Source organism: Hippoglossus stenolepis, chromosome 17 (genome assembly GCF_022539355.2).
Source record: "Hippoglossus stenolepis isolate QCI-W04-F060 chromosome 17, HSTE1.2, whole genome shotgun sequence".
NCBI classification, from domain to species: domain Eukaryota; kingdom Metazoa; phylum Chordata; class Actinopteri; order Pleuronectiformes; family Pleuronectidae; genus Hippoglossus; species Hippoglossus stenolepis.
In genome coordinates this window covers 6,152,792-6,163,521 of record NC_061499.1, presented here as the reverse complement: position 1 = coordinate 6,163,521, position 10,730 = coordinate 6,152,792, and the positions used below count along the sequence as shown (strand labels likewise).

The following is a 10,730-nucleotide window of genomic DNA, read 5'->3' as shown; positions in this document are numbered from 1 at the left end:
TGCCCGGGCAGACGGCTGTAAACGCCTTTTCTTAGGTCCGACAATATGGTGTGGGGCACTAAACTCTCCTGACGGAATTTAATGTAATTATCGGATTACTGCGCTGCTGCTCCGACGCTGCAAATATTTACTACTATACCGACGACGGAGGAGTTTTCCTGCTCCGATGCGCAGGCAGGTCAGGGGGTGATTTGACTGCCCTCAGGTTTTTAAACCCTCTTGTTTTGACAGCTTCGATTAGACGCGGAGTTATTGGACTATTTTCCATCGAGCAACCGGAGCGCGCATTACGCACAGCCAAGACGCACGAGTGGAGATGACAACTGTAAAGACGAAGCGGATGCAGTGATATCCAGGCAAAAACTTTAGGTGAGTTTCAGTTAATGTTATTTTAATCAGTAATTCATATGCATCATGTGCTGCAAGTTAATCTGAAGAAGTTGAGGATATTATTAGTTAGAAATTTAGACCCAATAGACAACAGATAAAGTTAGACTGCAAGAAATGATCAACACCTTGTGATGGTGCATTGATGTGTCTCTTCCAATATGCTGTTAAACATTGTTAATTATATACCAATTACTTGATGTGAACTCAGTTCGTTCAGCTGTCTTCTATATGCCAAAAGTTTTATTTTGGTTCATGCACACCTTTATTTAAAATGACTGTCAGAGACAACTTTATTTTACTTTATCATTCCCCGTTTTTTGCAGACCATTCGAGGACCAGCGCCGACCGTTTTGACCAGAAACCCTGCACCTTTTTTCTGTTATGTCTGTCTCCTCTCTGCCGGAATGGAAGCAACTCCTGCTGGAGAAAAAGAGGCGAGACGAGGAGGAACGAGAGAGGAGAGAAAAAGAGGAGGAGGAGAAGCTTGCCAGCATGCCCGCCTGGAAGCGAGGGATCATCCAGCGGAGGAAGGCAAAGCAGGACTGTGTGGGTGACAGGGAGAAGGAGAGGGACATGTGTTTCCTGCAGGTGGATTTCAGATCTCCCTCTGAAGGCCTGAGCGACACAGACAGCTCTGTAACGGTCAATCTGGGAAGTGAACCGTCGCTCAGTCCAGATCCGGGGCTATGGTTGGATGCAGACCCCAGATCAGTAAGTCAGGTGTCTGTGGAAACTATAGTGCCGTTCCATGAAAACCCATTTATTCGCACGCAGAGTGCATGGAGGAAGGGCAAGGATGCAGATGTAGGGAACGAGTCCGAGAGGGAGAAAGACAAATCCAGCCCGAGGGGTCAAGATGGAGACTCAGGAAGAGGACGAGACATAGAGCTGAAAATCGAGAGGTTCAGAGATTTAAGTGAGGGACGGGAAAAAGAGAGAAGCAGGGACAGGAGTCAGGGAAGAGAAAGAGATAATAGCAGGGAGAGATGGGAGAAAGATAAAAACCAATGGAAAGAGTCGGTTAAAGATGTAACGAGGGAGAGGGAATTCCTCAAAGTAAGAAAAGACGAGGAGGAGAAAGAAACAGATTCACCATCTGGATCGTTTTCTCCCCATGTCCCTTGTCTGCGAACCATCCGAGCCGACAACATCATCATCATCGAACAGGACAGGAAGGGTAATGACGAGAGAAGGGGGAGATGGAGGGAGGGGGAGAGGGAGAGGCCAGAGGAGGATCACCAGGGGAACAGAGGGATGAAGATGAACCTGAGGGAGATCCTGGCCGGAGGAGGGAGCGTCACCGAGATCCGAGCCTCTGAGGTTCTGATCATAAAGCCCTCGACAACCCCCGAGGAGAGGAGTACAGGAGGAAAAGGGAGAGAGGATGGAGAGATGAAGTGCGGCATGGATGTAAGGAGGGAGAGCAGGGAGCTCAGGACAGACATATCCTGGCTCAGAGAAAAAGAGCCTGGGAAGGAGAAAGAAAGACCCTGGGGCCAGGCGTTAGTTATCAAGGATAACAGGACAGGCAGCCTGGAGGATAATGTGTTTATTGAGAGAGGAGGGAGGGTCAGCCAGCTGCTGAGCAAATTCGGCGAGCTCCCGAAACCGCCATCTCGATCCAAAAGCTCTGATAACTTCCTCCGGCCTGGGAGGAGAAAATACTCCGATGAAGATGTCCAACAATCTGAGGAGAGGAAGGTGGACGGGAGGAATATGCCGCTGAAAGGCATCCCAAAGCGCTCATTTAGCTTCTCTGATCGAGTCATCTGTGCAAAGGAGAACGGTTTAGATGACGAAAGGTGTTACGACTGGAAACTGCGTGAGAGGATACACTCAGACAAGAGCGTGGCAGCGTGGGTGGATGTTGCAGGTTTAGGGAGGGACGCCACGGCAAAGATCAAAATGGGGTGCGCATGGCTTTTAGACAAGTCGGGAAAACACAAGGATGGATGTGTGAAAACAGATGAAAAGGCAGGATCAATGCAGAGGAGGAATGACGCCGACATGTGCATCTCCATCCAACAGAGGGGTGAAGCTAAGAGAGTCGAGCCCATTGATAAGAGGGCGGCAGAGAGGTCCGGTAATGGAGACGGAGATGAGGGGTTCACGGTTGCGTCTGTCAAAAACACAGAGGGCATCTCATTTGCTAGAAGAGTCCCAATCAGGCAGGATGGGAAAGCAAGAGCTGAAAGAGAAGCAAAGCGACTGGCGGATGAGAAAAGTTTAGAGCGAGAGCTGAGTGTAGAGAACGACCCAGAGGAAAGAGTTGAGGCACAAGTTAGCAACAAAAAGGATTTTCTACGAGGAGATGGATTTGAAAGCGCAATCCCAGCTGAAGCGACGCAGAGTTACGTCATGGCCGCATCAGCAGACACGACGAGTCCATGCCTCAGTGCGGAGACTCACTACAGACATGAGTCAGCTTTCACCGAGTGCTCCAGTCTGCTCTGCACAGTCACAGACAGGAACAGAGACCCCCAACGAGGGGCCGAGTGGACTGGACCACGAGGACCCTTCCCTACGCACTCCGTTTTGTCTCAGCACACAGAGGAGCTCATCAGTAAAATAGAAAAAATAGGGGACACAACTGTTTATGGCAACGAGAGAGGGGAAAGGCCTAACAGAGGTCACGAACTGACCAAGGAGTGCAGGAAGGATGGACAGCATTACAGCGATGTCGGATCAGAGAGTCTCGTCCAGGACGCAACACCCAGATCTCCAAAAAGGGTCGCGCCTCCAGGTCCCCTCGAGATTCAAATCCCCAGGACTGTGTTTTATGTCGCAGAAGAAGTGGTGGAGAGAAAAAAGGTGGCCGTCCAAAACGACGAGGGCCGAGACAGGGAAGGAGGACAAGGGGTCGAGAGGAGGGATAGCTGGAGGATCGGGAAGCCCCTGAGCCGCATCGAGTCCCTGCGAGAGAAAATCAGACAAAAGGAGCTGGAGAGGCTGGAGAGGCTGAGACAGACACGGGATGGAGAGGGGAGCGCGGCTGCAGAGGACAGTGATACTCCGACAGCTGGGGACATGCATGACGAGAGGGGAACTGAAATAGAGCAAGAGTGGGAAGCTGCAGCTCATATACGGAAGAAGCTGGTCGACGCAGATACTGCACAGGAAGAAGCAGCAGCGCAGTCAGCCACGGCTGCATTTGACGTCACGCAGGAAGTGTTGAAAACCTGCCCTCAGCTTCCTGTTTCAGCCCCACACTCACAAGCCGCCGGAGGAGAGGAAGTATCAAGCGGGTACGCCGCTGCTGCTGCTGAAGTTATCTCTGACGGCTCTCTGATATCTGAGGATGAAGACGAGCCCCTGAAACATGAAGAGGAACAGCTGAGGAGCCACGGGGGCCGACGCGAGAGCAGAGAAGAGGAGAGTGAGGAGGAGGAAAAGCTGTCGGACGAGGAGGTAGAGGAATATACATCACCCCTCGATCCAACACAAGCTCTCTCCCCTTCGCCCCCTCATCCAAACTCCCTTGCAGCCATGAGCCGGATCTACAACTTGGAAACTGTCGGCTCAAGATCAGGTTTGTGCCTGAGGGACAGGACCTGTCCATCGGTGCATCTTGTAAAAGTGACGCCCCACATATCAAACTCACAGCAGGGGGACGGCAAAACTTTACCGGGTGGAGACGTCTCTGGGGTTCAGACGATACAGCGACAGATAGAGCAGTTTCAGCTGAAAGAGCAGGAAGCGCTGAAGTCAACAAACAATCCTCTGAGGGACAAAGAGACACAATGGCAGCAAAGCCCCAGAGGAGGGTTAAAGCAGCAGGTGAAGGACGAAGTCAAAAGCCAGGAGAAGGATCAGTCAGAATCAAACTACAAAATGTCGCCTCTACGTGTTTGTTCTCCGACAGCTCAGCTCAAACAAACCGTCGCTGTTAACCCCTCATTTTTCCGAAGCCAATCCCCAGACAATGCTCTGAAACCCTCTGATACGGCCCCAACACCAGCCTCCTCCCCGTGTTCCCCGTCTCCCTCCCAGTCTCCCAGCATGTCTCCATCACACAGCCCGTCGCCCACGCTCTTCTCCATCAGGAGTGCCTCTGGGGGCCAAGTGAAGAGAGGCGCCACCGTTACAATCAAACCAAAGAAGCCTGTCGCTGCTGGAGGAGGAGGCGAAGGGACGGCATCCGCACCCTCAGCGGGATCATCGGCTGGGTCGAGTCCTGCAAAGACTCCATCGCAGCAGGCCCAGACAAACCCCGCTGTGGCTCAGCCAATCAAGAAGAAGTACCCGACAGCGGAGGAGATCAAGGTGATCGGTGGATATCTAAATCTGGAGAAGTCCTGCCTGGTCAAAAACAGAGGGACCCCGAAAAGGGTGAGTAGAAACTGCACATTTTCTTTTTGGCCTTTGACCTCTTGATGATACAAACACTGTCACCAAAACTCAGAGAACATATCGTCCTCTTCCAATAATTCTGCCATGTCCTTGTGCGAAAATTGTAAGACTGCAAAAATGGTCGCTCCCCTACTACAGGTTATCGTAGGTGGTCCAGACGGTGTCACCTTGTGTCACCTGTCTGACGGCCCCCCCGGTCGTCAAGCGGAATCCCCTTTCACTGGGAGAACATCCCTTTTGATTGAGAAGTGCGATCACAGAGACCGACCTAAGCCGGTTAAAGCCTTATCAAGCACGACATCTTGATTCTTAGCCATAAAATCCCGCTGTGATCTGCTTTTCCACTCGGATGTGCAGTCTGATGCTTTGCAGACTTTTGACTTTACGCCCCTGATTTGGATTCGCCACCCTACGCATGTTCACCCCAACACGTGTAAGCAGTGGCTTCGACAGCAGATTGCTTTAGTCCGCAGTAATTGAAGCTATTTGTTTTGTGGCCTAACGAAAACAAAAGACCAGTGTTTTCATCTTCACTCCTCTGCAGAAACAGACAGTTCACAGGAACGTTGCAGACGTCACTGACAGACAAGTTGAGTAGGAAACCACAATGAGACACAGCCAGCTCCTTCCTCCGTCTCTTCTTTTTGTAGCTAACCTCTCTGGTATTTACACTAATTCATTCTGAGACCTGCCAGCTGAAACTGCAAATGAATCTTGCTGTAGTTAAAGTTCACGTAAGGACTTTGTGTTTCCTCTTTTCCTGAGTGGAAGTTATCCTGACTCTCCTGTGAACACAGGATGGTGTGCTCATGGCTTTTACTGCACCTGACAGCCTGTTAGAAGAATTGCATTGTTTTTTTAGTACCATTTTCCTATAATAGGAGTTGTCAAACTGCTGAGAGTTTCCCCTCAGTCTGCATCTGAGTGCGTTGCGGGCTGCTTCCTCGTTCCCTCACACCAATTCTGCCACTTTTTGCAGAGTCAGCCCTCCCTTCCCCTCAGACAAATCTCTCTTTGTATCTTCTTGGCTGTACAGCAGGGGTTTGGTTTGTTAGACTGGAGTCTTGGCAAACACTTTTTGACCACGCTGACCTTCCACTGCACGCCTGAGTGTTTCTGACAGCGGGCCGCCCACTCACAGTTTGACACGGGCGAAGGGAAAAGAGAATAAAGACAGAGAAGGGTGCTGCAGAGAGACGGGAGGAAAAAGCTCGATGGAGGTCTGACACCCGCCAGGAGAGGCAGGGCAGAGAAAAATGACAGTTTGACAGTCATACTGAGAGGATTAAGGGCGATTAAAGGCTTGTGTTAAAAGCTGCTTGTTTTTGCTCACTTCCTCTTTAAAACTTCTGCACTTCCTCCAAACAAGAGACAAAGATCGACATAGGGAAGTGACGTGGTGTCCCTTTTTTTAAATCTGTGCCATTTTAGCAGGTGTCAAAAGACTCGACTAAAAGAGCGAAAGAGAAACTATAGGTCAGAAAGATTTGGTGCTTTTCCTTGTAAATGTATTTCTGCAGGCGCAGGTTTCCCATCTACAGTGACTCCCAATGAAATAACTAAACATTTAGTTTCATCCGTCACGGTTTGTTTTTTAGTTTCAGGAACGCAGTCGTTTAATTCCTCTTTGACCACCCGGTGATTCTCTGACCACCTGTCACTCTCACATCCATGCCCTTCAGACTCTTTGACGTCAGGTCGCCTTTCCTCCCCCCACCGAACCACGGCATCATGGGGGTGGGGGGTGGGGGAGTTCACCTGCTTCCTCCCCGCCTTCGTCGTCCTCTTTTACTCTGAAGTTTCTCCTCGTACATGTGCTTTCTATCTTGGACATTTGTGCATCAAATCCTGAAATTATCCTGAATTATTTTTGTCAAAATCCCCCAATAGATTTTTTTGTTTTTGTTTTTGTTGAAATTAACTTTTATCTAAATATTCACTTTGTCTTCTTCTGCTACAGATGCATGCATTTTGAAAGGTGAAACCTCTCCTGAACTCAGAAGAACTGCAGTTATATAATATAGCTTCAAACTTCCCTCTTTCCGTCTCTTCTACTGTTTCAGTTTCTGTGTCTCCCTGGTCGCCTCTGCTGTCCTGCTGTGCTGCCTGGGTTAATCAGGTTCAGGGAGGGAGGATTAGCCTCCTGTGCCTGACCATGATTGGCCCAGCCTCTCTAATGCAGAGCTATTATCTGCACTACTCTGCAGACGGCCACAGCCCCAGGGTGAAGTGACTTGTAGAGCGTGTGCAGTCTGGTGTCTGCAGGTCTCAGGCTCTGCCCAGCCTGGCTCTGTACATCCGGGTGTGTTTACAAGTCGAGGCTGCTGTTGTTGTAAGGCACACTGTGGAAGTGCTGCTGCTTCCTGTCCGTCAGTTTACTGCATGTTGACCTTTGAGTAAACAAACTCAACGTAAGAATCTGAAACATCTCGTTTTCCTTTTCAACACTTGAGGAGAAGCTGCAATCTGACCTGGTTTTTCTGTTTCTCCAACTGAACACGTGTCACGTACTTTCTCAATATGATATGAATTTCCCTGAATGATTAATAACTCAGTGCATGAAGTGTTCAGTCAGTAAACACTCTCACAGAGGGAGTATTTCTGCTGTGTTAAGCCTCATGCTGTCAGTTAACATTACACTGACAGCGTAAGCACTACTCAGTTCCTCCAGACTGTTTTTACGTTCACCATGTCGGTCTAAAAAATATAGTGATTATTCTGCAGAAAATGTGTATTTTAACTTTGAGTTTTTCTAATTTCCTTTGCTTCTTTCATGCAATTTTTTGGTCACAGTACACACCTTTTAGAAACAGCCTAGCAAATTTATAGCCACATTTTTCTCACATTATCTGAATAGAAGACAGACTACACTATAAGAATGAAGCCTTTTTTAACTCCAACCAAAGTGCTTTACACGTGGCAGCAAATTTGTTTACACAAATGTAGCTGACTGGAGCTAAAGGCATAATCTCAGCTCGTGGGTGGTTTGAGTCCACGCTCCTCCGGTCCACACATCAAAGTGCAGTCCATTTACCATTTCCCCTTCTCGTGTTTCCAGGGGAAAGTGTGCTTCAACGAGGATCGGCTGGAGCAGGTCTGTGAGTACCCGTCAGAGACCTCCATGCTGGCGTGTGTCCCGCACCCTCCCGACCTGGGGAGGACGGAGAGGCTGCAGGGGGACGAGGCCCAGGAGGAGGAGGCCGACATGGACGGAGAAATGATCGTGTCCAAGAGCACAAGGAACATTGGGACTGCGACAGGACGAGGTCTAAGAGTGGGTCAGTGTCACCCTCTTCTCAAAAAACATAGCGTGTAATGATGATTGTTCTGCTTGTCAACATTTCTCACAGTCTTCTGTGCTCTGCTGGGAAAGTTCCCACAGACTTTACTTAAAGGATGAGGATGGCGCTATTTTATATTTTTCTACAAACTCCATGAAAAGCCCAAAACCAACAATGAATTTATCCAACTAACAAGTAAACCTGATGTATCTTATTCCTTTGTGCCATAGAACTCCAGTAAAGACACATAAAGGAGTCGAACCACATGTTCTTTCATTACAGAGAACATGAGCACTCTGTTAAACCCACATACTCACTAACACAACAAATACAAAATCAATCTGCAAAAAATAGTCCCAATTGTAGCTATAAAGTCCTTAATGAATGGGCTGTTTACTCTGAAACAATATATTTGTGACCTGTTTAAAGATTGAGGCCACATCTTCAGTATCATCCAATTAACTAATTGCTATACAGACAGGATAGTGAATTCTGAAAAGAGCCAATTAAAAGAAAACTCTACGAACCTTTTATTTTCTCTGTACTGAGCTTATTGTGAATAACAAAGCCTGTTTTGAATAAGTGCAAACTATTTGTAATATCATCAACTTCTGACCCATATGCAAACATTTTCATATACTTGGACGGAGGAGTTTTAAAGTTATCGGTAAAACAAGTTGCTGCTTTCATTTTGGACAGTTTGCTGTTTGGCGAGTTCATTCAGTCGAACTAGAAGCACAAAAATTATGCACCTGACTGGGACTTGGCCTTAACATAATTAATGCCATCGAGTTTGTTGGTAAAAAGAAAAATTTGGAATAACAGCAGCCTTGTCCTTTAAACAGATGAACTGGCCAGTTTTCAGTCTTTTCTTAGTGGTCGCAGTGTGGGCAAGCTCAGCATAGGGAAGAAATGCACATTAACAATCCCACGCAACATTAAATGCAGCAATATTAAATATATATAAAATGATGATTGTTGATTTTTGGAGAACAAATGGAACGGTATCGTATTTATGGTTCTCACAAAACCATAAATGTCGCTGTTGGTAAATGGGATCAAATCAGATTCCGAATTGAAACATGAAATCCTAGATTCCCGTTATTTACCTTCCACCTCCATCTCTCTGTCTTCCAGATGAGTCTTGCCCTCGGTCTTCTTCGCCAAAATTGCCCTTGTGATGAGATCACCAACATTTTAATGTGATTGTTATCATGTTTGGTTTCATTTTAATTATTGAGTGTTTTGTAATGTTGTTTTTTTTGTTCATTGTACCTAGATATAGCATCAAAATGAAAAACTTTTGAGTAAGAAATGTACAGTTGATTTATCCAGATGTAAAAAAAAAAAGACATATTTGTGTTTACTGGGGAAAATATGACCTAGTTTATTTTCAGGGAAATGGGGGGGGGACAAATGTGAATGTATAAGAATGGTACATATTGCAAAAATATTATAAATCCCATTTGTAATATTTAAAAAGACCCTCAGGTGTGCACTGTCGGGCGATGGTGGGTCGCTTGTCTATGCAATATATGGAAATACTGATTGAAGATTTTATTTTTTAGTTAATGTATTTGATAGTTTCTTCTCTGTTCGTTATTTTCTAAGTTGAAAATCAGCACTGCCTCCGCACAGAAGAGTGATGTTCGTGTCATCTGTTTTCATGTGCCTGCCGGATTTGCTCGTACGGATGATGTGAAAGATGAGTTCGTGAAGACGTCTGAAGCCTTTCGGGAAAAAAAACCTCCTCTCAGCGGCGGTCGTGTTGAACGTTGCAGGAAAGGGTGTTGGTGCAATGTGTGGGGTCTCTGTCTCATGGGGGGTTTAATTGAGCCTGACTCTTCAATAAACAACTCTGGAAACGTAACAGTTAAAGTGTGTGTGGATTAAAATAAAGGTGTTATTTTGTTATTTTTGTGGAAGTGGAGAGAGTTATGTGAGTGGAAGTCCCTGAGAGGAAGAAGTCTTTATAACTGGATTAACATTATATTGCAGCTGATCTGACTTTTGGCTGTATAATGTTGTTGTGAATGAATAATTGAATTGGTAAAAGAAGACGTGTGTGATATAAATGATGTGCACATTCTTTGCAAATTAATTTTTTCCTATATGAAGGATAAGAGAAGCTGGCTTCGAGAGAAACAAAAATCTAATAAATAATTCTGAAAAAAGGTTTCCTGTTTTCTTTCATTTGTTGATATCGTATAAAACAGAAATTCCCCCCAAAATACCCTTTTTTAAAATTCTATGTATCTCATGGTCTTTCTCAGAGGATGGTGCTTAACAAATATATTATCACATATATATATTCTTTTGAAAATGAGCAGATTACACCTGAGAAAACTGTTGAAATATTATAATAAGTTATAGGCCTGAATCTTTTGGAAGGTTCTTCTTCTGCTTAGTGACATCAAACTGGTAACTTGTGTTTAACATACTTGGTTTGATTTAACAGGCGGAAATAAGCTTTTTTGGGCTTCGGAATTCTTTAATTGATTTTAAATGGTTGATTTCATGCTAATTTTACGGATTTTATGTGTTGTTTTTGCCTTAAAATACACAATAAACACAATAAACCATCTCTCCACGACTTGGCATCAGCATTTCTCAGAATTATCCCATTATCCTTTTTCCCTCTACTGTTGTTTTCTTCCACTACACCTGCAGTTATAGTACCAAAAAGAATAGTAGTAGTATTTCATAAGT

At 46.0% G+C, this 10,730-nt stretch overlaps 1 protein-coding gene across 3 annotated transcripts; it reads left to right on the top strand.

Moving 5' to 3' along the window:
- The first annotated feature begins 50 nt into the window (after nt 1-50).
- On the top strand, nt 51-9,935 carry ppp1r18 (protein phosphatase 1, regulatory subunit 18). Of its 3 annotated transcripts, XM_035182839.2 has the most exons (5): nt 51-369; nt 714-4,719; nt 7,799-8,018; nt 9,159-9,223; nt 9,633-9,935. In XM_035182839.2, exons 2-4 carry the CDS (start codon nt 772-774, stop codon nt 9,200-9,202), a joined length of 4,212 nt encoding a protein of 1,403 aa, XP_035038730.2. In that variant the 5' UTR covers nt 51-369; nt 714-771; the 3' UTR covers nt 9,203-9,223; nt 9,633-9,935. The 3 variants fall into 3 exon arrangements, with proteins under 3 accessions (XP_035038730.2, XP_035038731.2, XP_035038729.2); XM_035182840.2 differs by lacking the exon at nt 9,159-9,223; XM_035182838.2 differs by having other exon boundaries at nt 9,159-9,935.
- The last annotated feature ends 795 nt before the right edge of the window (nt 9,936-10,730 follow it).